The sequence below is a fragment of the Anomaloglossus baeobatrachus genome, chromosome 11 (genome assembly GCF_048569485.1).
Source record: "Anomaloglossus baeobatrachus isolate aAnoBae1 chromosome 11, aAnoBae1.hap1, whole genome shotgun sequence".
Lineage (NCBI taxonomy): Eukaryota > Metazoa > Chordata > Amphibia > Anura > Aromobatidae > Anomaloglossus > Anomaloglossus baeobatrachus.
Window position 1 is genome coordinate 169251121 of NC_134363.1, and position 26683 is coordinate 169277803.

A 26683-nucleotide genomic window follows, 5' to 3' on the forward strand; every position below is an offset into this window, starting at 1 on the left:
CTATCTATACGGGCGCCACTTCATCGTGGAGACGGACCACAATCCCCTCAGCTGGTTGCACACCGTCTCTGGGACGAATGGGCGATTGTTGCGATGGAGCCTTGCGCTCCAGCAATACGACTTCACCATTCGCCACAAAAGGGGCCGTGACCACGGTAACGCAGACGGGCTGTCCCGACAAGGAGAGGTCGCGGACGGGCGCACGGGGGAACACCGGAGTGTGCTGCCCCCTAGCGCCCTCAAAAGGGGGGAGGTGTGAGGTAAATCCTGGGATATGAAGAGGAATTATGACTAGAAGTCATAATTGCTCTCATCACTCCCTGGCAGTGCCCCCTCCCTTCTTGTTCTCAAATGTCCAGCATCTGTGGAGGTGTCACATCCCACTTACACCTCCAACAGCCATCTCCTCTGATATGGAGATGAGATGATGTGAGGACAATGGACACAGGATGACTCCCTGCCGTCACCCTGTAACAAGAGTTGTATCTCATTAGCAAGGCTTGGAAGTAGCCAGACAGAACGACTCCAGTAAAAAATGGTTCATATCTCGCAAGCCATATCTCCGATAAATATGGCAACCATAAAAATGGTGTTTGCGCAGGCGGACGATGCTGGCACACCTTTTTTATGGAAGGGGGAGCTTGGGAAATACCCCAGGCGTGATATCAGCCATATGGGAACTCGTAGACAGGTCATGAGTCCCCTCGTTCTGTAGCTAAATTCATAACTGTCACAATGAGAGCATTGGCGTCTGCCTACGACGCTCCCAGGCAAAGTTATGGCCAATATCCCCTTTGCTGGATAATTCTGATCCATGCAGGGGGAGTGGCAGTGCTTCCCTGTGAGGTCACTAAGGTAGGAGGGGACCTGGATCTGCCCAGGTTGATAACCCTACTTCGGCCATTTTCCAGTGTTCTTCTGCTCGGGGGCCTGGTTGGGAAAGACCTGTGAGAGAGTTCCTGGAAACCTGGTCTACAGCGCCCCCCTGTGGCCAGACGCAACAAGGTAACTGCTGGAACTGTGTATGCCTGTTTGTAACCCATGCTTTGATTGTAACTGTACTCTGACATATGTATATTCTGTAGATTCCCTATTGTATATATTGTAGTTCTAGTGTGCTTTAGGCTGATTAAATTATATAATTAATCTTGGGCTGTTCTGTTATCTCGATCTTGAATCCCACGTCTGTGTGTTCGGCTAATAGTTACCGTAAATCGGTTGGTGGCAGCGAGTTGTGCCAAGGATTATTGTGGGGAGGCCAGTGAGATTCAGGGAGGTTTTATATATTCCGCCCGCGGAGGTCGGGGGAATATATACCCTACTCTCACCGGGTCCAGCGTTTGACCACGTCAGGGGGAAAGGGATAACGTGTATCCTTAAGACGTTTGGAGAAACGCTTATCTGGGTAGGCATGGTGTTTCTGGACTGATTCTCTGAAGTCAGCGTGGTCCAGAAAAGTACTCAGTTTAGGCTTGGGATACCTGAAATGGAACTTCTCCTGCTGTGCAGCTGCCTCCTCTGCAGAAGGGGCAGGGGGAGAAATTTCCAATAGACTATTGATGGCCCCTATAAGGTCATTTACCATGGCGTCACCATCAGGAGTATCCAGATTGAGAGCGGTTTCAGGATTAGACTCCTGATCCCCCTCCTCTGTCTCATCATGTAGAGACTCTTCTCGTTGAGACCCTGATCCGCGTGATGACGTGGAGGGTCTCTCCCAGCGAGCACGCTTAGGCTGCCTGGGACTATCATCTGAATCAGAGCCGTCAGGCTGAGATGCCTGGGACCCCCTTGAAGCACGGATTAACTCCAACTGAGGGGGACCGGGGAACATTGCCGCAGCAGTGTCCATGGACTGAGTAACTGGCCTGGCCTGCAAGGTCTCTAGGATTTTTGTCATAGTGACAGACATCCTGTCAGCAAAAACAGCAAACTCTGTCCCCGTCACCGGGACAGGGTTCACCGGCGACTCTGCCTGGGCCACTACCACCATAGGCTCCGGCTGACGAAGTGGCACAGGGACCGAACATTGCACACAATGGGGGTCATTGTAACCTGCCGGTAGATTAGCCCCACAAGCAGCACAAGCAGCGTTCACAGCCTGTGTCTTGGCACCCTTGCGTTTTGCAGATGACATGTTGTCGTCTCCTCAGAGCAATAGGGGTATACAGCCAAGAAGCGACCTTACAGTGCAAAATATATAAATATATGGTACAGAGAAAAAAGTACACAAATATCACACTGTGGCACTAGTGGGGCTAGCACTTAAGTGCTGCTTACCGCCCGCTAAACGCGGGTGTGTGGTCGCCAGAAATCCCTTGTCTGGGTCTCCCAGAGCCTGTGTCCGTTCTCCAGCCAGACTGCATGTAGGAATGGCTGCCGGCGTTCTGTGGAGAGGGGCGGGCCCTGGGCGTGTGCAGACAAAGAGCGGGAAACCTGCGTCCCCCTGTGCTCAGTGAGAGGGCTGGAGCATGTAAATAAGGCTCCAGCCCTCTGCGCTGAATAAACATACAGCGTCTCTCCCTTGCCCTGAGTGACAGGGTGGGGGCGGGAACGAAGCGGAGCTAGGCCGCAAAAGCCGGGGACTAGATTTATGAGCGCCGCCGTCGTAAAAGCACGGTCGGCGCTAAGTCCCCGGCGCACTACAAGTCGCAGCCGCGCCGCCGCTCCAGGGGCGGCCGGCGCGGCAGTCCCCAACACATAAAGTCACTCAGACAAACTGTAGTGACTGTAACCCCAGCGCGCAGCGCTACTGTCCCCGGCGCACTAGCACACCCAGCAAGTCTGGAGTGTGCGCGGCCTGTACAAACGGGGACACAGAGTACCTTAATGTCGCAGGGCCTTGTCCCTGAACGGTACCCAGCTCCGTATCCAGCAGGTTCCATGGGTCTGTGGATGGAGCCCGGCCTCAGGGCTTGGGGGCCGGTAAGATCCCACTTCCTCAGAGCCCCTCAGGGGGATGGGGAAGGAAAACAGCATGTGGGCTCCAGCCTCCGTACCCGCAATGGGTACCTCAACCTTAACAAACACCGCCAACATAAAGTGGGGTGAGAAGGGAGCATGCTGGGGGCCCTAGTATGGGCCCTCTTTTCTTCCATCCGACATAGTCAGCAGCTGCTGCTGACTAAACAGTGGAGCTATGCGTGGATGTCTGACCTCCTTCGCACAAAGCAGAAAACTGGTGAGCCAGTGATCCCACTGGGGGTGTATAGCCAGAAGGGGAGGGGCCTTACACTTTTTAGTGTAATGCTTTGTGTGGCCTCCGGAGGCAGTGCTATACACCCAATCGTCTGGGTCTCCCAATGGAGCGCCGAAGAAGAAGGGAATTTTGTTACTTACCGTAAATTCCTTTTCTTCTAGCTCCAATTGGGAGACCCAGACTATTGGGTGTATAGCTACTGCCTCCGGAGGCCACACATAGCATTACACTAAAAAGTGTAAGGCCCCTCCCCTTCTGGCTATACACCCCCCGTGGGATCACGGCTGCTCAGTTTTAGTGCTAAAGCAAGAAGGAGGAAAGCCAATAACTGGTTTAAACAAATTCAATCCGAAGTAACATCGGAGAACTGAAACCGTTCAACATGAACAACATGTGTACCCGAAAAAAACAAAAATCCCGAAGGAAACAGGGCGGGTGCTGGGTCTCCCAATTGGAGCTAGAAGAAAAGGAATTTACGGTAAGTAACAAAATTCCCTTCTTCTTCGGCGCTCCATTGGGAGACCCAGACTATTGGGACGTCCAAAAGCAGTCCCTGGGTGGGTAAAGTAATACCTCAAGTGAGAGCTGCAAAACAGCCCTCCCCTACGGGGAGGCAACTGCCGCCTGCAGGACTCTTCTACCTAGGCTGGCGTCCGCCGAAACATAGGTATGCACCTGATAATGTTTGGTGAAAGTGTGCAGACTCGACCAGGTAGCTGCCTGGCACACCTGTTGAGCCGTAGCCTGGTGTCGTAATGCCCAGGACGCACCCACGGCTCTGGTAGAATGGGCCTTCAGCCCTGATGGAACCGGAAGCCCAGCAGAACGGTAGGCTTCAAGAATTGGTTCTTTGATCCATCGAGCCAGGGTGGCCTTGGAAGCCTGCGACCCTTTGCGCTTACCAGCGACAAGGACAAAGAGTGCATCCGAGCGGCGCAGGGGCGCCGTGCGGGAAATGTAGATTCTGAGTGCTCTCACCAGATCCAACAAATGTAGATCCTTTTCATACCGATGAACTGCATGCGGATAAAAGGAAGGCAAGGAGATATCCTGATTAAGGTGAAAAGAGGATACCACCTTAGGGAGAAACTCCTGAATGGGGCGAAGCACCACCTTGTCCTGGTGGAACACCAGGAAAGGAGCTTTGCATGACAGCGCTGCTAGTTCAGACACTCTCCGAAGAGACGTGACCGCTACCAGAAAAACCACTTTCTGTGAGAGTCGAGAAAGTGACACATCCCTCAGGGGCTCGAAAGGCGGCTTCTGGAGAGCAACAAGGACCTTGTTTAGATCCCACGGATCTAACGGCCGCCTGTACGGAGGTACGATATGACACACCCCCTGCAAGAACGTGCGCACCTTAGAAAGTCGCGCTAGACGCTTCTGAAAAAACACGGATAGTGCTGAAACTTGCCCTTTAAGGGAGCCGAGCGACAAGCCCTTTTCCAACCCAGATTGCAGGAAGGAAAGAAAGACAGGTAACGCGAATGGCCAGGGGGATACTCCTTGTGCAGAGCACCAGGATAAGAAAATCTTCCACGTTCTGTGGTAGATCTTAGCAGAAGTGGACTTCCTAGCCTGTCTCATGGTGGCCACGACCCCTTGGGGTAATCCTGAAGACGCTAGGATCCAGGACTCAATGGCCACACAGTCAGGTTCAGGGCCGCAGAATTCCGATGGAAAAACGGCCCTTGGGACAGTAAGTCTGGACGGTCTGGTAGTGCCCACGGTTGGCCTACCGTGAGATGCCACAGATCCGGGTACCACGACCTCCTCGGCCAGTCTGGGGCGACGAGTATGACGCGGCCGCAATCGGATCTGATCTTGCGTAACACTCTGGGCAGGAGTGCCAGAGGTGGAAACACATAAGGGAGCCGGAACTGCGACCAATCTTGCACTAAGGCGTCTGCCGCCAGAGCTCTTTGATCGCAAGACCGCGCTATGAAGGTCGGGACCTTGTTGTTGTGCCGAGACGCCATTAGGTCGACGTCCGGCACCCCCCAGCGGCGGCAGATTTCCTGAAACACGTCCGGGTGAAGGGACCATTCCCCTGCGTCCATGCCCTGGCGACTGAGGAAGTCTGCTTCCCAGTTTTCTACGCCCGGGATGTGAACTGCTGATATGGTGGATGCTCTTTCCTCCACCCACATCAGAATCCGCCGGACTTCCTGGAAGGCTTGCCGACTGCGTGTCCCTCCTTGGTGGTTGATGTATGCCACCGCTGTGGAGTTGTCTGACTGAATTCGGATTTGCTTTCCTTCCAGCCACTGCTGGAAGGCCAATAGGGCAAGATACACTGCCCTGATTTCCAGAACATTGATCTGAAGTGTGGACTCCTGCTGAGTCCACGTCCCTTGAGCCCTGTGGTGGAGAAAAACTGCTCCCCACCCTGACAGACTCGCGTCTGTCGTGACCACTGCCCAGGATGGGGGCAGGAACGATCTTCCCTGTGATAATGAGGTGGGGAGAAGCCACCATTGCAGAGAGTCCTTGGCCGTCTGAGAAAGGGAGACTTTCCTGTCTAGGGAAGTCGTCTTCCCGTCCCATTGGCGGAGAATGTCCCATTGAAGTGGGCGCAGATGAAACTGCGCGAACGGGACTGCCTCCATTGCTGCCACCATCTTCCCTAGGAAGTGCATGAGGCGCCTTAAGGGGTGCGACTGACCCTGAAGGAGAGATTGCACCCCTGTCTGTAGAGACCGCTGCTTGTCCAGCGGAAGCTTCACTATCGCTGAGAGAGTATGAAACTCCATGCCAAGATACATTAGTGATTGAGTCGGTGCCAGGTTTGACTTTGAAAAGTTGATGATCCACCCGAAAGTCTGGAGAGTCTCCAGCGCAACATTCAGGCTGTGTTGGCATGCCTCTTGAGAGGGTGCTTTGACAAGTAGATCGTCCAAGTAAGGTGTGAGGCAAATCCCGGGATATGAAGATGAATTATGACTCCAGTCATAATCCCTCATCACTCCCTGGCAGTGCCCCCTCCCTTCTTGTTCTCAGTGTTCCACTTACACCTCCATGGCCATGTCCTGTGATATGGAGATGAGGTGGTGTGGGAACAAGGGACACAGGATGACTCCCTGCCGTCACCCTGTAACGAGAGTTGTATCTCATTAGCAAGGCTATGGAACTAGCTAGACAGAACGACTCCAGTAAAAAATGGTTCATATCTCGCAAGCCATATTTCCGATAAATATGGCAACCATAAAAATGGTGTCTCCGCATGCGGACGATGCCGGCACACCCTTTTTATGGGAGCAGGACATTGGGAAATGCCCCAGGCGTGATATCAGCCAATGGGGAACTGGCAGACAGGTCATGAGTCCCCTCATTCTGTAGCTAAATTCATAACTGTCACAATGAGAGCATTGGCGACCGCCTACGACGCTCCCAGGCAAAGTTATGGCCCATACTCCATGTTGTGGATTGTCCATAACTCAAGCCAGGGGTGGAGCAGTGCTCCCTCTGAGGTCACTAAGGTAGGAGGGGACCTGGATCTGCCCAGGTTGATAACCCTACTTCGGCCATTTTGCAGTGTTCTTTTCGCTGGGGGCACGTGTAGGAAACATCTGTGGGAAGGATCCTAGAAACCTGGGTACAGCGCCCCCCTGTGGCCAGACGCAACAAGGTAACTGCTGGAACTGTGTATGCCTGTTTGTAACCCATGCTTTGATTGTAACTGTACTCTGACATATGTATATTCTGTAGATTCCCTATTGTATATATTGTAGTTCTAGTGTGCTTTAGGCTGATTAAATTATATAATTAATCTTGGGCTGTTCTGTTATCTCGATCTTGAATCCCACGTCTGTGTGTTCGGCTAATAGTTACCGTAAATCGGTTGGTGGCAGCGAATTGTGCCAAGGATTATTGTGGGGAGGCCAGTGAGATTCGGGGAGATTTTATATATTCCGCCCGCGGAGGTCGGGGGAATATATACCTTACTCTCACCGGGGACCCTTCAATAATCGGCATAAGTAGTATAGCGGCCTCCTTGCTTATTGTCGGGCAATTCCATAATTGGCCTGACTATAAGAGGGGCGCTAGAGAGCGCGTCACGTGCTCTGTCTGTCGGTCGGGAGGTATAAAGGAGGGGTGACCCCCACTTGTTACCCCCCGATTGTGACGTACTGGTAGCCAGCGCGGGGGATTTCTGAGTGACCCCCCCGGTGGTTTGTGACATATTGGTGGCATAGCGGTGGGATCGAGATAATAGTGTGTGTGAGTGTGAGACCCATACTCCCAGACACTAAAGACTGCCTGCAGCAGCTGTGGCTGCTGGGGTCTTCAGACTAGCTCAACACTAGAGTGTCAGAGTGCAGATACTGTAAGGTGTGTGGAGGCATCAGGTGTCAGTTCTGTGTCAGTGACCAAAAGTCTGCAAGAATGGCTGATGGCACCAGGAGCAGAGCTATGCAACTGGCCAATGCTAAAGCAGGAGCCGAAGAGAGGGAGGACGGTGCTGTGGGCAGTAATGAGGAGGTTGCCCACGAGTCCTCCAGGAGCTCGACGCCAGAAAACCGTTCTGCAGAGGACAGCGCACAAGCTGGCAATTATGGACAAGATGAGGAGCAGCTCACCCAAGGGTCCTCAACGAGCCAGATGCCAGCCCTCCGCTCTGCAAGGGACAGTGAATCACCAGGCTCCGCAGCGGGCCGCAGATCACCACGTGCCATTCCACCGAGCCTGGGAGGCTCGGATAGCCTTCTTCAAATGGCTATGGCCCTTCTCCAGGCTGGAGACCAGGAGGGCTAAAAGGGACTCCTGGCAGAGCGCAGGGCAGAGCGGCAAGCAGCGCGTGAGGCTGAGGCTGCGGAGCGGCAGGCAGCGCGTGAAGAGCGCCAGGCAGAGCGTGACTACCAGCTGCAGCTAGCTCAGCTCCGGCCCTCATCAGCCACACGTGACCTTCAAGACACCAAACTTCCAAAGGTCCGTGTTGAGGACTTCCCAGTGCTGGAGAAGGATGGAGACTTGGACTCTTTCTTGACTGCTTTTGAACGGACTTGCTTGCAGCACCATCTGAACAAGGACCAGTGGGCCAAATACCTGACCCCCCGTTTAAGGGGTAAGGCCCTGGATATCCTTGGGGACTTGCCTGCTGAGGCAGATCAGGGCTACGACACCATCAAGCGGGCCCTGATCCAACAGTACAACCTCACCCCGGAGTCCTACCGCAAGAAGTTCCGGAGCCTACAGAAGGGACCAAAGGACTCCTCGGCTGACCACAGGCGGGCACTTGCCCGAGCTGCCGACCACTGGACCCAAGGCCTGCAGCTTTCCACCGGACCGGAGATCCTGGACTTGTTCATCACGGAGCAACTCTTGTGGAACTGCCCTGAGGATCTCCGCCAGTTCATCCGAGACCAGAAGCCAAAGGGGTCCACGGCTACAGCTGCCCTGGCCGATGACTACACCAACAATCGGGCCCCTGAGGCCAGGAGAGCAGCCACCAGCAGCACCTGGAGAGGGGGTAAGATGAACTCTGCGACTGCCCCACCTGCCCCTAGACTGCAGGGGGTGTCCCCCTCAACTCCCCTCTCCAGGCCCGTGGCAGAGCCAAGACGGTGCCACCAGTGCAACCTACCTGGACACTTCAAGGCCATGTGCCCTCAGCGTCCCAAGGCCCCGGCTCCGTCCCCGTCCCAAGGGCCGCCCAAGGTGTATTGTGTGGGTGGGGGTGGTGGTAGGTCCCTGGACAGCTTCCAACCTGTCACCGTCGGCCGGTCTGTGACCATAGGACTGCGAGACAGCGCCTCGGAGGTGACTCTGGTGCGGCCTGAGATGGTGTCCCCCCAAGACTTGATCCCTGGAAAAACCCTCGCTGTCTCCGGGATTGGAGGCACTGACCCGGCGCTGCCTGTTGCTGACATTTATGTGGACTGGGGCGCAGGGCGGGGGGTGAGGGAGGTGGGGGTAACTGATCGGATCCCTGCAAACGTGCTACTTGGGACAGATTTGGGGCAGATAACCTCCCAGTTTGGGCCCCCCCCAAGGGCTGAACCTTCAGCCCGTACTGACATGACTCCTAACAATGTTAATGTGTTATCTATGAATGATGTAAGGGAGGAGGGAGTGAACTCTGATTTTTCTGCTTGCATAGACACCATAGACACACACTCAGCTGCAGCTGTGACAGGGGAGGGGGTCAGAGAAAGGTGTGACAATGCCTCTACAAGTAATCAGCCTGTGAGCTGGGATCTGTTGCCCTCTGCAGGGATAAGCAGAGAGCAGGGTGCTGCAGGGGGAGGACCAGTGTGTGGGGTGGGGGCTACCACAGCAAATGTGGGGTCCCCAGAGATTTCACAGCGGGGTTCTGTTGCTGCAGGAGGGGAACAGGCAGGTGAGATTGGGGCCGGTCCAGGAGCGGAAGTGCTCCCAGGTAAGATCTCGGTGCATGGTTCCCCCACAACCGGGGTGTCAGGAAGCCAGGTAGGTCTGCCTGAACCGGCGACTTGGTCAGGAACGGAGGAGGAGCAGGCACGACCCACGGTCGCAGCGGCTGTGGCCGCTGTCACCCGCAGTGGGAGTGCTGGGAGCCAAGGGGCCTCCCGGAGGTCCGATAGCTCTTCCCCTTCTGACCAAGTGGCAGCCGAGTCAGGTGGAGGCCAGGACACAGGTCCCGGGGTACTGACTGAAGATGTGACAGTCTCGTCGATTCTGGCCACATCTAGTCAGGGGTTTCAGGCAGCGTTAGAAGCTGACGACAGCCTGAAAGCTCTTAAGGAGCAGGAGGCACAGCCTCCCTCGAACTCGGACCCGGAGCGAGTGGTCTGGGACCAAGGACGGCTGTACCGGGCCACGGTCCAGCAGGGTTCACCGGAGGCGTGGCCCAGGGACCGACAGTTGGTGGTACCCTATCCGTTCCGGACGGAGTTGTTGCGGATCGCACATGAGATTCCGATGGCCGGACACCTAGGGATCGCTAAGACCAAGGCCAGGTTAAACCAGCATTTCTACTGGCCAAAAATGGGGGCCGATGTGGCTGCCTACTGCCGTTCGTGTGAAACCTGTCAGAGAGTGGGGAAGGCGGGGCCACGCCCCAAAGCCCCACTAGTATCTCTGCCAATCATCGATGAGCCTTTCAGGAGGGTGGCTGTGGATCTGGTCGGCCCGCTGGCCATCCCCAGCAGCTCCGGGAAACGCTTCCTACTGACGGTAGTGGACTATGCCACCCGGTACCCAGAAGCAGTGGCCTTGTCGTCCATTCGGGCTGACAAGGTGGCCACCGCATTGCTGGAGATTTTCTCCCGAGTGGGTTTTCCCCAGGAAATGCTCACTGACCGGGGGACCCAATTCATGTCCCAGCTGATGGAGGCCCTCTGTAAGCAAGTCCAGGTGCGACATCTGGTGGCCAGCCCGTACCATCCACAGACTAATGGCCTGTGCGAGCGGTTCAATGGCACCTTAAAGCAGATGCTTAAGATGTTGGTCGACTCCCATGGGCGTGACTGGGAGCGGTATCTCCCACACCTGTTATTTGCTTACCGGGAGGTTCCACAGGCCTCAACAGGATTCTCACCGTTTGAGCTCCTGTACGGGCGACGTGTGCGGGGCCCCCTGGCTCTGGTGAAAGAGGCTTGGGAAGGGGATTTGGCCACCCCTGGAGTGTCGGTTATCGAGTATGTCATGCGCTTCCGGGACAAAATGCAGGCCTTGACGCAACTGGTACACGACAATATGGCTCAAGCCCAGGCCGATCAGAAGCATTGGTACGACCAGAACGCTTGTGAGAGGACCTACCAAGTGGGTCAAAAGGTGTGGGTACTGGTCCCCGTACCACAGGACAAGCTTCAGGCAGCCTGGGAAGGCCCATACCTCGTGTACCAGCAGCTCAACCCTGTAACGTACCTGGTCACCCTGGACCCTGCCCGTGGAAGGCGGAAGCCCTTCCATGTGAACATGATGAAGGCACATCATGAGCGGGAGGCATGTGCGCTCCCAGTGTGCAACCTGCCCGAGGAGGGAGAAGCGGAAACCCTCTTGGATATGCTAGCCCAGGTTAGGGCAGGCGGATCCATTGAGGATGTGGAGGTTGGCCACCAGCTCTTGGAAGACCAACGGTCCCAGCTGTGGGCCACCCTCCTCCCCTTCCGGGGGTTGTTTACCAACCAGCCCGGAAGGACTGACTTGGCTGTCCATCACGTGGACACTGGGGATCATCCCCCGATCCGGCGTTCAGCATATCGGGTCTCCCTGGAGGTGCAGCAACACATGCGCCAGGAGATTGACGAGATGCTGAAGCTGGGGGTGATCCAGGCATCCAACAGCGCTTGGGCCTCGCCTGTAGTCCTCGTCCCTAAGAAGGACCGAACCACTCGGTTCTGCGTGGACTACAGGGGGCTCAATGCGGTCACGGTCGCCGATGCGTACCCAATGCCACGCATCGATGACCTGCTCGATCAGTTGGCCGGGGCTCAGTACCTGACCATCATGGATCTGAGCCGGGGATATTGGCAGATCCCCCTGACTCGCAAGGCCAGGGAACGCTCTGCCTTTATTACCCCATTTGGACTGTACGAGTCCACGGTGATGCCATTCGGGATGAGGAATGCCCCTGCCACTTTCCAGCGGATGGTCAACACCCTGCTCAAGGGACTTGAAGGGTACGCGGCCGCGTACCTGGATGACATTGCCGTCTTCAGTCCCACCTGGGAGGACCACCTAGAGCATCTAGCACAGGTGCTCAGGCGGATCCACCGGGCAGGTTTGACCATCAAGCCGGGAAAGTGTCAGCTGGCCATGAGCGAGGTCCAGTACCTCGGTCACCGGGTAGGTGGGAGAACACTGAAGCCCGAGCCTGAGAAAGTGGAAGCCATCGCATCCTGGCCCACCCCCAGGACCAAGAAGCAGGTGATGTCCTTCTTGGGGACCGCTGGGTACTATAGGAGGTTTGTTCCATGCTATAGTAGCCTGGCAAAGCCCTTGACGGACCTCACCAAGAAGAAGCTGCCCTCTGCAGTCGATTGGACAATGGACTGCGAGACAGCCTTCCGGGCCCTAAAGGACGCCCTGTCCAGCCCGCCCGTGCTACAGGCAGCCGACTTCACGCGGCCGTTTGTAGTACAGACCGACGCCAGTGACTTCGGCCTCGGTGCGGTGCTCAGCCAGGTGGACTCTGCGAGCCAAGAGCACCCAGTCTTGTACCTGAGCAGGAAGCTGTTACCAAGGGAAGTTGCCTATTCCACGATGGAGAAGGAGTGCCTGGCCATAGTGTGGGCCCTGCAGCGCCTGCAACCCTATCTATACGGGCGCCACTTCATCGTGGAGACGGACCACAATCCCCTCAGCTGGTTGCACACCGTCTCTGGGACGAATGGGCGATTGTTGCGATAGAGCCTTGCGCTCCAGCAATACAACTTCACCATTCGCCACAAAAGGGGCCGTGACCACGGTAACGCAGACGGGCTGTCCCGACAAGGAGAGGTCGCGGACGGGCGCACGGGGGAACACCGGAGTGTGCTGCCCCCTAGCGCCCTCAAAAGGGGGGAGGTGTGAGGCAAATCCCGGGATATGAAGATGAATTATGACTCCAGTCATAATCCCTCATCACTCCCTGGCAGTGCCCCCTCCCTTCTTGTTCTCAGTGTTCCACTTACACCTCCATGGCCATGTCCTGTGATATGGAGATGAGGTGGTGTGGGAACAATGGACACAGGATGACTCCCTGCCGTCACCCTGTAACGAGAGTTGTATCTCATTAGCAAGGCTATGGAACTAGCTAGACAGAACGACTCCAGTAAAAAATGGTTCATATCTCGCAAGCCATATTTCCGATAAATATGGCAACCATAAAAATGGTGTCTCCGCATGCGGACGATGCCGGCACACCCTTTTTATGGGAGCAGGACATTGGGAAATGCCCCAGGCGTGATATCAGCCAATGGGGAACTGGCAGACAGGTCATGAGTCCCCTCGTTCTGTAGCTAAATTCATAACTGTCACAATGAGAGCATTGGCGTCCGCCTACGACGCTCCCAGGCAAAGTTATGGCCCATACTCCATGTTGTGGATTGTCCATAACTCAAGCCAGGGGTGGAGCAGTGCTCCCTCTGAGGTCACTAAGGTAGGAGGGGACCTGGATCTGCCCAGGTTGATAACCCTACTTCGGCCATTTTGCAGTGTTCTTTTCGCTGGGGGCACGTGTAGGAAACATCTGTGGGAAGGATCCTAGAAACCTGGGTACAGCAACCCCCTGTGGCCAGACGCAACAAGGTAACTGCTGGAACTGTGTATGCCTGTTTGTAACCCATGCTTTGATTGTAACTGTACTCTGACATATGTATATTCTGTAGATTCCCTATTGTATATATTGTAGTTCTAGTGTGCTTTAGGCTGATTAAATTATATAATTAATCTTGGGCTGTTCTGTTATCTCGATCTTGAATCCCACGTCTGTGTGTTCGGCTAATAGTTACCGTAAATCGGTTGGTGGCAGCGAATTGTGCCAAGGATTATTGTGGGGAGGCCAGTGAGATTCGGGGAGATTTTATATATTCCGCCCGCGGAGGTCGGGGGAATATATACCTTACTCTCACCGGGGACCCTTCAATAATCGGCATAAGTAGTATAGCGGCCTCCTTGCTTATTGTCGGGCAATTCCATAATTGGCCTGACTATAAGAGGGGCGCTAGAGAGCGCGTCACGTGCTCTGTCTGTCGGTCGGGAGGTATAAAGGAGGGGTGACCCCCACTTGTTACCCCCCGATTGTGACGTACTGGTAGCCAGCGCGGGGGATTTCTGAGTGACCCCCCCGGTGGTTTGTGACATAAGGGATCACCGAGTGTCCCTGAGAATGCAAGACTGCTACCACTGCCGCCATGACCTTGGTGAAAACCCGTGGTGCTGTCGCCAGACCAAATGGCAGAGCTACGAACTGGAGATGGTCGTCTCCTATCACGAAACGTAGAAAACGTTGGTGCTCTGTAGCAATCGGCACGTGGAGATAAGCATCTTTGATGTCTATTGATGCAAGGAAATCTCCTTGAGACATTGAGGCAATGACGGATCGGAGGGATTCCATCCGGAACCGCCTGGCGTTCACATGCTTGTTGAGCAGCTTTAGGTCCAGAACAGGACGGAACGAGCCGTCCTTTTTTGGAACCACGAAGAGATTGGAGTAAAAACCTTGCCCTTGTTCCTGCAGAGGAACAGGGATCACCACTCCTTCTGCTTTTAGTGAGCACACCGCCTGCAGAAGGGCATCTGCTCGGTCGGGATGTGGGGAGGTTCTGAAGAACCGAGGCGGAGGACGAGAACTGAATTCTATCCTGTACCCGTGAGACAAAATGTCTGCTACCCACCGGTCTTTGACCTGTGGCAGCCAAATGTCGCAAAAGCGGGAGAGCCTGCCACCGACCGAGGATGCGGAGGGATGAGGCCGAAAGTCATGAGGCAGCCGCCTTGGAAGCGGTTCCTCCGGTTGCTTTCTTGGGGCGTGACTGAGCCCGCCAGGAATCTGAGCTCCTTTGCTCCTTCTGAGTCCCTTTGGACGAGGAGAATTGGGTCTTGCTGGAGCCTCGAAAGGACCGAAACCTCGACTGCCACTTCCTCTGTTGAGGTTTGCTTGATCTGGGCTGGGGTAAGGAGGAGTCCTTACCCTTGGATTGCTTAATGATTTCAGCCAATTGTTCACCAAACAGTCTATCTACAGATAGCGGCAAGCTGGTTAAACATTTTTTGGAAGCAGAATCCGCTTTCCATTCCTTTAACCACAAGGCTCTGCGCAAGACAACAGAGTTGGCAGACGCAATTGAGGTACGGCTTGTAGAGTCCAGGACAGCGTTGATAGCGTAAGTCGCAAACGCAGACATTTGCGAGGTTAGGAACGCTACTCGCGGCACTGCTGGACATATGATAGAGTCCACCTGTGCCAGGCCAGCTGAAATAGCTTGGAGTGCCCACACGGCCGCGAATGCTGGAGCAAACGACGCGCCAATAGCTTCATAGACAGACTTTAACCAAAGGTCCATCTGTCTGTCATTGGCATCTTTAAGTGAAGCCCCATCTTCCACTGCAACTATGGATCTAGCTGCAAGCCTGGAGATTGGGGGATCCACCTTTGGACACTGGGTCCAGCGTTTGACCACGTCAGGGGGAAAGGGATAACGTGTATCCTTAAGACGTTTGGAGAAACGCTTATCTGGGTAGGCATGGTGTTTCTGGACTGATTCTCTGAAGTCAGCGTGGTCCAGAAAAGTACTCAGTTTAGGCTTGGGATACCTGAAATGGAACTTCTCCTGCTGTACAGCTGCCTCCTCTGCAGAAGGGGCTGGGGGAGAAATATCCAACAGTCTATTGATGGCCGCTATAAGGTCATTTACCATGGCGTCACCATCAGGAGTATCCAGATTGAGAGCGGTTTCAGGATTAGACTCCTGATCACCCTCCTCTGTCTCATCATGTAGAGACTCTTCTCGCTGAGACCCTGATCCGCGTGATGACGTGGGGGGTCTCTCCCAGCGAGCACGCTTAGGCTGCCTGGGACTGTCATCTGAATCAGAGCCGTCAGGCTGAGATGCCTGTGACCCCCTTGAAGCACTGATTAACTCCAACTGAGGGGGACCGGGGAACATTGCCGCAGCAGTGTCCATGGACTGAGTAACTGGCCTGGCCTGCAAGGTCTCTAGGATTTTTGTCATAGTGACAGACATCCTGTCAGCAAAAACAGCAAACTCTGTCCCCGTCACCGGGACAGGGTTCACTGGCGACTCTGCCTGGGCCACTACCACCATAGGCTCCGGCTGACGAAGTGGCACCGGGACCGAACATTGCACACAATGGGGGTCATTGTAACCTGCCGGTAGATTAGCCCCACAAGCGGCACAAGCAGCGTTCACAGCCTGTGTCTTGGCACCCTTGCGTTTTGCAGATGACATGTTGTCGTCTCCTCAGAGCAATAGGGGTATACAGCCAAGAAGCGACCTTACAGTGCAATATATATAGATATATCTGGTACAGGAAAAAGTACACTAAATAACACTGTGGCACTAGTGGGGCCAGCACGAATGTGCTGCTTATCGCCCGCTTAACGCGGGTGTGTGGTCGCCAGAATTCCCTTGTCTGGGTCTCCCAGAGCCTGTGTCCGTTCCCCAGCCAGACTGCATGCAGGAATGGCTGCCGGCGTCTCTGTGGAGGGGGGGCGGGCCCTGGGTGTGCTCAGACAAAAAGCGGGAAACCTGCGTCCCACTGTGCTCAGTGAGAGGGCTGGAGCATGTAAATAAGGCTCCAGCCCTCGGCGCTGACGATTGCACAACGCCTGTCCCCTTCCCTGATTGACAGGGAGGGGGCGGGAACGAAGCGGAGCTAGGCCGCAAAAGCCGGGGACTAGATTTATAAGCGCCGCCGTCGTAAAAGCACGGTCGGCGCTAAGTCCCCGGCGCACTACAAGTCCCAGCCGCGCCGCCGCTCCCGGAGCGGCCGGCGCGGTAGTTCCCAACACATAAAGTCACTCAGCTAAGCTGCAGTGACTCAAACCCCAGCGCGCAGCGCTACTGTCCCCGGCGCACTAGCACACCCAGCAAGTCTGGAGTGTGCGCGGCCAGTCCATAGGGGGACACAGAGTACCTGAATGTTGCAGGGCCTTGTCCCTGAACGGTACCCCGGCTCCTTATCCAGCAGGTTCAATGGGTCTGTGGACGGAGCCCGGCCTCAGGGCTTGGAGGCCGGTAAGATCCCACTTCCTCAGAGCCCCTCCGGGGGATGGGGAAGGAAAACAGCATGTGGGCTCCCGCCTCCGTACCCGCAATGGGTACCTCAACCTTACAAACCGCAAGTGGGGTGAGAAGGGAGCATGCTGGGGGCCCTAGTATGGGCTCTCTTTTCTTCCATCCGATATAGTCAGCAGCTACTGCTGACTAAACAGTGGAGCTATGCGTGGATGTCTGACCTCCTTCGCACAAAGCAGAAAACTGAGCAGCCGTGATCCCACGGGGGGTGTATAGCCAGAAGGGGAGGGGCCTTACACTTTTTAGTGTAATGCTTTGTGTGGCCTCCGGAGGCAGTAGCTATACACCCAATAGTCTGGGTCTCCCAATGGAGCGCCGAAGAAAAGAAGATTTTCCACGTACGGTGGTAAATGCGGGATGAAGCAGGCTTTCGGGCGCTGATCATGGTGGAGATAACCGCGGGGGAGAATCCCGCTCTTGTTAATACCCAGGTCTCAATGGTCATGCCGTCAGCTTCAGGGCTCTGGAGTTCTGATGGGAAATGGGCCCTTGGGTAAGCAAGTCTGGGATGTCTGGAAGGCGCCACGGTGCGTCTGCGAGCATTTGTACTAATTCGGCGTACCAGGCGTGCCTGGGCCAGTCCGGTGCTATCAGTATCACCGGGACTCCCTCTGCCTTGATCTTCCTGATTACCCGCGGCAGCAGGGGTAGAGGTGGAAATATGTAAGGCAGGCGGAAGTGGTGCCAGGAGCAGACTAGAGCATCCGCGCCGATGGACTGCGGGTCGCGTGACCTGGCTATGAACGCGGGTACCTTTGCATTCAACCTTGAGGCCATTAGGTCCACGTCTGGTGTGCCCCAGCGAGTGCAGGTGTGTAGAAAACACTTCTGGGTGGAGAGACCATTCTCCGGCGGCCAGGCCTTGGCAACGTAGTAAGTCTGCTGCCCAGTTCTCTACCCCCGGTATGTGTACCGCTGATATCACTGATCCCGTCGATTCGGCCCAGCTGAGGATCTTGTGAGCCTCGAGATAAGCCGCCTTGCTGCGGGTGCCCCCCTGTCGATTGATATAGGCTACAGCTGTCGCATTCTCCGATTGGACTCGAATCTGACGACCCGCTAGCAGAGGGCAGAACGCCCTGAGCGCGAGGAAGATCGCACGGATTTCCAGGATGTTTATGGGTAGGGAAGACTCCTGGGGCGTCCAACGACCTTGAGCAGTGTGGTGCCGGTACACTGCTCCCCAGCCTAGGAGGCTGGCGTCCGTGGTCAGGACCAGCCAGTTCACTGGGAGAAAAGATCTCCCCTTCGATAGGGATGAGGTCCGAAGCCACCAGCGGAGTGCATACCTGACTGAAGGCGGCAGGTGAAGATGTTTGTCCAGGGAGAAGGGGCTCTTGTCCCAGGCAACTAGAAGGGCTAGCTGCAGTTGGCGAAGGTGCAGCTGAGCAAAGGGTACTGCCTCCATAGCCGCCACCATCCTGCCGAGCACCTTCATGCTGAATTGAATGGAGCGAGATGGAGGACGTAGAAGGCAGCGTACCGCTTGTCGAAGAGCGATCGCCTTGTCCAGAAAAAGATATATCAAGCTTCGACAGGTGTCCAGGGACATGCCCAGGAAGGTGATGGATCGTGATGGGACCGGGGATGATTTGTCTAGATTCAGTAGCCACCCTAAGCGGGATAGGGTGTCCACGGTGATCTGTACGCTGGTTGAGCAGTCGCGGAAGGAGGGGGCCTTGATGAGGAGGTTGTCCAAGTAAGGGAGAACGACTACTCCCCTGGCGTGAAGGACGCTCATGGCGGCCGCCATGACTTTGGTGAAGACCTTTGGTGCGGTGGCAAGGCCGAAGGATAGGGTTACAAATTGAAAATGGGAGTCCTGAACCGCGAAGCGGAGGAATGTTTGGTGATCTGGGGCGATGGGTATGTGCAGGTACGCGTCCTTGATGTCTATGGAGGCGAGGAATTCCCCTTCGACCATGGATGCAATAATGGACCTTAGGGACTCCATTCTGAATCTCCGTACGTGCCCATGTTTGTTCAGGTATTTGAGGTCCAGGATGGGTCGAACTGACCCATCCTTTTTGGGGACCACAAAGAGGTTGGAATAAAAACCCCTGAACTTCTCGTCGTCCGGTACAGGTATTATCACTCCTGCTGTTTGGAGCGAGTGGATTGCTGAGAAAAGAGCTTTGCGTCGTTTTCGAGTCTTTGGACTCGGGGGTCGGGTCCGAAATTCTATGTGGTAACCGGAAGACACAAGGTCTTGCACCCATTTGTCGTCTGAGGCGGCAGCCCAGATGTGTTGAAAGAGCCGCAGTCGACCTCCTACAATGAGTGTGTCTTCCGGGGCGCCGAAGGAGTCATGAGGGGGAAAAATGTCATGGACGAGTCTCCCTAGTCCTGGACTGTTTCGGTCTCGGCTGCCATGACGAAGTGGGTTTCGGGGAGAGCTGAGAAGGTCGGTCCCTGCGTAGTCCGCGGCTAGTGGCGGGGGCAGAGCGGGATGTCGACCAACCAAATGAGTTCCGAAAGGAGCGGAACGAGGACTGTGGACGTGTGGTGAAGGTCGTCCTGGGCTTCAGCTGGGGAAGGGAGGTACTTTTTCCTGCCGTGGCGTCAGAAATGAGCTTGTCCAGACGTTAGCCAAACAATCGGTCTGGAAAAAAGGGAAGGCCCGTGAGAGACTTCTTGGAAGCAGAGTCCGCTCGCCATTGTCAGAGCCAGAGAGCTCTACGGATAGCTATGGTATTTGAGGCAGCAAAAGCTGCGCAGGTAGCAGCGTCAATGGAGGCCTGCATGAAGTACTCCGCCGCAGCGGCAATCTGAGCTGTTACCTCTGTGACGGTATGAGGGAACTGGGATTCCTCAAGCGAAGTGTTAAGGGATTCTGCCCAGACCGAGATCGCCTTTGCGACCCACACAGAGGCAAAGGAGGGCGAGAGGGAGAAACCCGCAGCCTCAAAAGCAGAGAGGGCGAGGTGCTCCACCTGTCTGTCGGGTCCTTGATGGAGGAACCATCGGGTAAAGACAGGAGCATTTTTGTGGCAAGGCGGGAGACTGGGGGGTCGACCGAGGGCGGATCGGCCCAGCCCTTAGGGGCAGGTGAGGCAAAAGGGTACCGGGACTCCATGAGTTTACGGTTACCGAAGCGCCCGTCAGGCTTCTCCCTTTGCTTTGTGAGGATATCCTGAAACTCTGGGTGATCAGCGAAAACCTTTTTGGGGTTTCCTTGCCCTCTTAAAGGAGACCACATGGTCAGTGGTAGTGGATAGGGGATCCTCCACATGCAGAGTTTGGTTGATTGCTGCTATAAGGGAGTCTATTGCGCAGAGTTTGGTTGATTGCTGCTATAAGGGAGTCTATTGTAGTTTGATCATCTGGGGAGAGTGAAACCAAGGAATCCTCCTGGTACAAACAGCATTCTCCCTCCTCCGGCTCTTCAGAAGCCGTGGAGCGTGTGGGAGAGCCTGCCCTGTGTGCTCCCGAGGGAGAGCCATGGGAGCCATGAGAGAGTGCTGGAGACACCCGGCCGTGTGCTCTTTTCCTGATCCCTGCAACCAGTGAAGCATGGGCCCGGATTACCTCAGAAGAATCCTCCATAGGGGTATCCTCAGGCTGCGTTCCGTCCAGGGGCCCAGAAGGGTGTGGAGGACGACATTGCATAGCCAGCACCAGGTTCTGTGACAGTTTTTCCATGGATTGGGACAGAAACTGTGCCCATTCCGGTGGACTGGGAGCCCTAGGCTCTGGGCTGACGGTTGCGGCGGTGGTGGCGGGGGGGGTCTTGGGGGGCTATAGGGGCACAGGAGTCACAGAGAGAAGAGGTGTGTTTACGTGGTAGCTCAGCGTGGGAGGCAGTGCAGGCTGAATAATAGACTATGTGAGCCTTAGCACTCTAAGTGCCCTTAGAGTTCTGCATGTTCCTAATAGGAGTATGCCAGGAGGGGGAGCAATGATATGCAGAGCTACAAGTGAAGCAGTGGGAAGCAAGGATTGTATTTGCTTCGGTGTACCTCACCAGAATCAGCCGATGGCCCAGCGTCCTCAGGAAGGAGTCTCTGTGGAGATCTTCAAGCGGTTTCCTGAGGGGGCGGGGCTTATCGCGGCCTGCGGGGGCGGGGCTTAGCGCTAAAAGAGCGCCAAGGAGAAGTCAGTGTGCCCCCCTGCTGTTGGCAGTAAAAAACGGTGGGAAGGGAGCCTCTGTGACAGTTTTTCTCCCCCTCCCTCCAGTCAGCACACAGCTATCAGTAGAGTATCTCTGCAGGGGTCCCTGCAATCAGCAAGAGACTGCCCCTCCTCCAGCCAGCACGCAGCTAGAGGGGAAAAAACACTGAGTTTATGAGCCCTAGGAGCCCTCCCCCCGCCACCGTTAGATTATCTCTGCAGCATTCCCTGCAATCAGCAAGGGACTTTCCCCTCCTCCAGCCAGCACGCAGCTATGGTGGGAATAAAGACTGTAAATTCAGCAGTCCTGGGAGCCTTCCCTGCACCGTCTTTCTCCCTTTGTCTGGGAAACCAGTCAGGGGGGATCTCACCTTAACACTGCCTCAGTCCAGGCAGTGGAAATAGCAGAGTCAGCCTGCTGTGTCCGGCCACACAGGTGCAATGTATCAACTCAGAGCCTGCAAAGAGGGGCTGAGGAATTGTGCCTCTGCCCTGGGCTCTGGAAAAATCGGTGTCTGTGGGACCCATCGTCCAGTAAAAGGCAGCCCAGGATCCAGCGTCGCAGGAGAGGGTACGTGGAGGCAACACTCCGCGTTCCCGCCAGTTGATGGCATTGGGAGATTGGTCCTTAAGGGAAACCGTCGCCCTCAAAAAATAACAAAACCTTGAAAGGATGTGCTTCCTACAGACACTAAGCTAAAACTGAGGTTGCCTGGCCCAGCCAGGGGGTGTATACTGCAGAGGAGGAGGTAATGCTTTTTGCATCTACTTAGTGTCCTCCTATGGATAGGCAACATAACACCCATGGTCTTGTGTCCCCCAATGAGGCGTCAGAGAAAGCATATTTTTAAGTATCCAACTAGTGGAAGTGGCCCCATACCCATGGACCTCAGTCCCCCAGGATTTTACAGCCCTTTAAATGTACAGATAAAAGTTATCACAGAATTTTACAGCAAAGCAATAAAACACAGAAGTGATTACTGAATAGGAAAGTTGATGAAAGAGGCAACACCTGATGCCAGTAATGAGTGTCAACTATTGCTAGACCAATCTCCATTAATGCCCTGCACCCATTCACATAGCTGAGCCGCACGGGTCATTATTATTTTGTGTTTTTTAGGGTCTAGTCACAAGTGAAAAATCTATTCTGCGGAGCAGATAACAGCGTGTCGCCTATAGAATTCCACTTAAAGCAGGTTGCCATCATGTACGTACCTTGTTGACCTGCTGCTGTCTACCGCACACGTGACAAAATTTGCAGTTTCGGCAACACCAATTCTCCAGTTGGTCCTCAGATGGCCTTTCCCTTTCTTCCAAGCAGAAGCGGTGAAAAGGCTCGCAACAAACTTGGCAGAACACGAACTTATACATGTAATGAAAAAAGGGAGGGAAAAAGAAGGAAACTTAAGACTTTATCCAGTTAAAGGAGACTTTAATTAACACATTTTAAGATCAATTAAGATTCTACAACAAAAGGGAGGAGGGGCACTGAGGAGGCTGTCAACAGGCCAGGTGGGTGCAAACGCTACAGCAGCAGGGAGGAGGGACACTGAGAAGCTGTCAGTCAGGTTAGGTGGAGTCAGGAGGCTAGGTGGACATAGATTCAGCAGCAGAAAGGAGGGGCACTGGGGAGCTGTCACAGTCAGGCTAGGTGGGTGGCAATGCTACAGCGACAGGGAGGAGGGACACTGAGGAGCTGTCAGTCAGGTTAGGTTAGGTGGAGTCAGGAGGTTAGGTGGACATAGATTCAGCAGCAGAAAGGAGGGGCACTGTGGAGCTGTCACAGTCAGGCTAGGTGGGTGGCAATGCTACAGCAGCAGGGAGGAGGGACTCTGAGGAGGCTGTCAGTCAGGTTAGGTGGAGTCAGGAGGCTAGGTGGACATAGATTCAGCAGCAGAAAGGAGGGGCACTGGGGAGCTGTCACAGTCAGGCTAGGTGGGTGGCAATGCTACAGCGACAGGGAGGAGGGACACTGAGGAGCTGTCAGTCAGGTTAGGTTAGGTGGAGTCAGGAGGCTAGGTGGACATAGATTCAGCAGCAGAAAGGAGGGGCACTGTGGAGCTGTCACAGTCAGGCTAGGTGGGTGGCAATGCTACAGCAGCAGGGAGGAGGGACTCTGAGGAGCTGTCATGAAGCAAGGTATATGAAAATTCAGTAGCAGGGAGGAAAGGCACTGAGGAGCTGTCACAGTCAGGCTAGGGGGCGGAGATTCAACTGCAGGAGGAAGGAGGGGTAACAAGGAGTTGTCCCAGTCAGGCTAGGTGGGTGGCAACTCTACAGCACTGAGGGACACTGAGGAGCTGTCATCAGGCAATGTATATAAAGATTCAGCAGTAGGGAGGAGGGACACCGAGGAGCTGTCATCAGGCAATGTATATAAAGATTCAGCAGCAGGGAGGAGGGACACTGAGGAGCTGTCATCAGACAAAATATATCAAGATTCAGCAGTAAGGAGGAGGGACACCGAGGAGCTGTCATCAGGCAAAGTATATAAAGATTCAGCAGCAGGGAGGAAGGACACTGAGGAGCTGTCATTAGGATAGGTATACGGAGATTCAGCAGCAGGAAGGAGGTACACTAAGGAGCTGTAATGGGGCTAGGTAGGAGGAATGTGAAGAACAGGCAAGAAATATGCCAATCAGGGTAGGTAGATAAACATTAATGAGCAGCGGGTGGGGAAAATCTGAGGAAACTAGATAGGAAGATATTAAACAGCAGAAAGGAGGAACATTGAGATTTAAATCCTAAACTTTCAAAAATGTTTATAGTTATTCTGAGGTTGAATTTCACAGTAAGTACACCAGCCTCATCAGGGCTAAGTTATTTAGTAATTTACGCAGTTTGCATTGTAAACTCAGAATTGACTTCTGTTACTTATAGTTAATCTTCCAACAATATTTCTACTCCAGAAATGAAATAAGAACTTAAAAAAAAAATTAATGTTACAGAACACTCACCTCCACGTTCCCACTGCTGGCACAAAGGAAGCAAACTACACGTGGGGTGATGGGTACGGTGGTAAGTATTCTTAGTCCTCCCATCTCCCATACATTTCCAGCTTCGCAGTCCTCCTATAATGGAAACACAGCAAGTTAGGTGCTGAGTACAGGAGCGTCGGCGCCCTCTCTGCCGCCTCTCTACCTCTACCTGCAGGAAATCAGTATGAAAGGAGATCCAAGGTAATATCAAACCTTGAAATCTACACGGATCCTGTGCACGCCGTCGGGGAGAGACTTCTGTCTGGAGCTGCTGCCGTTACACAGGGTGTTGAGAAAGTTAGAGTTCACATCCGGCTTGCTGGGAGCTAGTGGTTTGTCCTGCAAAGATAGGTATTAAAGCATTTGTATTCTAACCTCCTTGGTGGAAGGAGCTGCTGTGGATTTATCCTGAAGTCGTATCTTCTCCATTTTGGTTATTGTTCCCCTGTTTGTCTCACCATCCCTCGTGTTGTATTAGAGCAGTGGTTTGTCTAGTGAACCTTACCTTCCCACTCACTAGCAACGACTATTGAAGGGTCTTTTCAGGGCTTCAGGTTCCAGCTCGGCGACAATTGCGCAACCTTTATAGGGTCTGGCTAGGAGTGCGGGGTACAGCGGCAGGTAAAAGCAGGAGGTGTCCCATCTACCCTCTCAATGGCGCCAGGGCCCGCCGTTGTTATTGTGTTCCTGGTATACCCATTGTTTGAGCTGTTGTGCTGTGTTTTTGTTGTGCGTCGAAAACTTGTTGGTCTGAACATGCACGCCTCGCCTACAGTGTGACACTTTCACATTCATTGTCCGTGAACTGCTGGAAACATAGTAGTGCAGTACTCGACCATCACCGCCAGTCCCATAGAAAATGAATATTAAGCAACACTTTCTGTAAACTTTCTCTTTTACAAGCTGATAACTTTGGGCAAATCTATGTACTTTGGGGCGGTACATTGACACCACTCAACCTGGCGGCTTACCTTTTCCTTGGATTTCGATCTAAGAAACACCCCTAGTCTGGCAGCCAGTTTCTTCTGCTTATTTTGCTCAATACCTAGAAAAAATGAGAAGAGGTACAAAAAAATATATATAATGCAGAATCTGTACATATTAGAAACTATGGTCTATTACTTTACCTAACTCCCTCAGAACACAGGGGTGCAGGGGTGTGATAGCACTAGTCTTATGGGACAAGCCCTGTCATTATGGAATCTGTAAACATTAGAAACTGGTATATTACCTTACCTAACTCCCTCAGAACACAGGGGTGTATGTCATCTGAAAAAAAGCTTACAATGTGTTTCTCTACACTCAACACAAAGTAACAAAATAAATAAAAAATTTAGATTCACTAGTTATTTACAGTAGTTTGGTCTGTCTATTACACTACCAAACTCCCTTAGAGAAAGGGGGTGTAAGTTGTCTGTAATTGGCTCAAAGTGTTTCTTTACAGCCAGTACAAACCTAACCCAGCAGTCTGTGGAAGGGTAAAGAAGGGAATTTTGTTACTTACCGTAAATTCCTTTTCTTCTAGCTCTTATTGGGAGACCCAGACGATTGGGGTATAGCTACTGCCCTCCGGAGGCCACACAAAGCACTACACCAAAAGTGCAAGGCCCCTCCCCCTCTGGCTATACCCCCCCCGTGTATCACGGGTTCTCCAGTTTTAGTGCCAAAGCAAGAAGGAGGAAGCCAATAACTGGTTTAAACAAATTAACTCCGAATAACATCGGAGAACTGAAAAACCGTTTAACATGAACAACATGTGTACCCGCAAACAACAAAAAACATCCCGAAGGACAACAGGGCGGGTGCTGGGTCTCCCAATAAGAGCTAGAAGAAAAGGAATTTACGGTAAGTAACAAAATTCCCTTCTTCTTCAGCGCTCTATTGGGAGACCCAGACGATTGGGACGTCCAAAAGCTGTCCCTGGGTGGGTAAAGAAATACCTCATGTTAGAGCTGCAAAACAGCCCTCCCCTACGGGGATGTCACTGCCGCTTGCAGGACTCTTCTACCTAAGCTGGCATCCGCCGAAGCATAGGTATGCACCTGATAATGTTTGGTGAAAGTGTGCAGACTGGACCAGGTAGCTGCCTGGCACACCTGTTGAGCCGAAGCCTGGTGTCGTAATGCCCAGGACGCACCCACGGCTCTGGTTGAGTGGGCTTTTAGCCCTGGAGGAACCGGAAGCCCCGCAGAACGGTAGGCCTCTAGAATTGGTTCTTTGATCCATCGAGCCAGGGTGGCTTTAGAAGCCTGCAACCCCTTGCGCGGACCAGCGACAAGGACAAAAAGTGCATCGGAACGGCGCATGGGCGCCGTGCGGGAAATGTAGATTCTGAGTGCTCTCACCAGATCTAGCAAACGTAAGTCCTTTTCATACCGGTGAACCGGATGAGGACAAAAAGAAGGCAAGGATATATCCTGATTAAGATGGAACGAGGATACGACCTTAGGGAGAAACTCCGGAATGGGGCGCAGCACTACCTTGTCCTGGTGGAACACCAGGAAGGGAGCCTTAGATGACAGAGCTGCCAGCTCAGACACTCGCCGAAGCGATGTGATCGCAACAAGAAACGCCACTTTCTGTGACAGCCGAGAAAAGGAAACTTCCTTCAGAGGCTCGAAAGGCGGCTTCTGGAGAGTAACTAGTACCCTGTTCAGATCCCATGGATCTAA

General features: G+C 54.0%; 1 protein-coding gene across 3 annotated transcripts in view; it reads right to left on the minus strand.

The window, feature by feature from the left end:
• The window catches only part of KMT2A (lysine methyltransferase 2A), a 387559-nt gene that overhangs the window by 224180 nt on the left and 136696 nt on the right, over nucleotides 1-26683 (minus strand). For all 3 annotated transcript variants that reach the window (XM_075328635.1, XM_075328633.1, XM_075328634.1), the window contains exons 8-11: nucleotides 24983-25056; nucleotides 24225-24350; nucleotides 23991-24104; nucleotides 22249-22395 (exon numbers count right to left, since the gene is read on the minus strand). In XM_075328635.1, the coding sequence (XP_075184750.1) occupies nucleotides 22249-22395; nucleotides 23991-24104; nucleotides 24225-24350; nucleotides 24983-25056 (461 nt within the window). The remainder of the gene's footprint in view (nucleotides 1-22248; nucleotides 22396-23990; nucleotides 24105-24224; nucleotides 24351-24982; nucleotides 25057-26683) is intronic.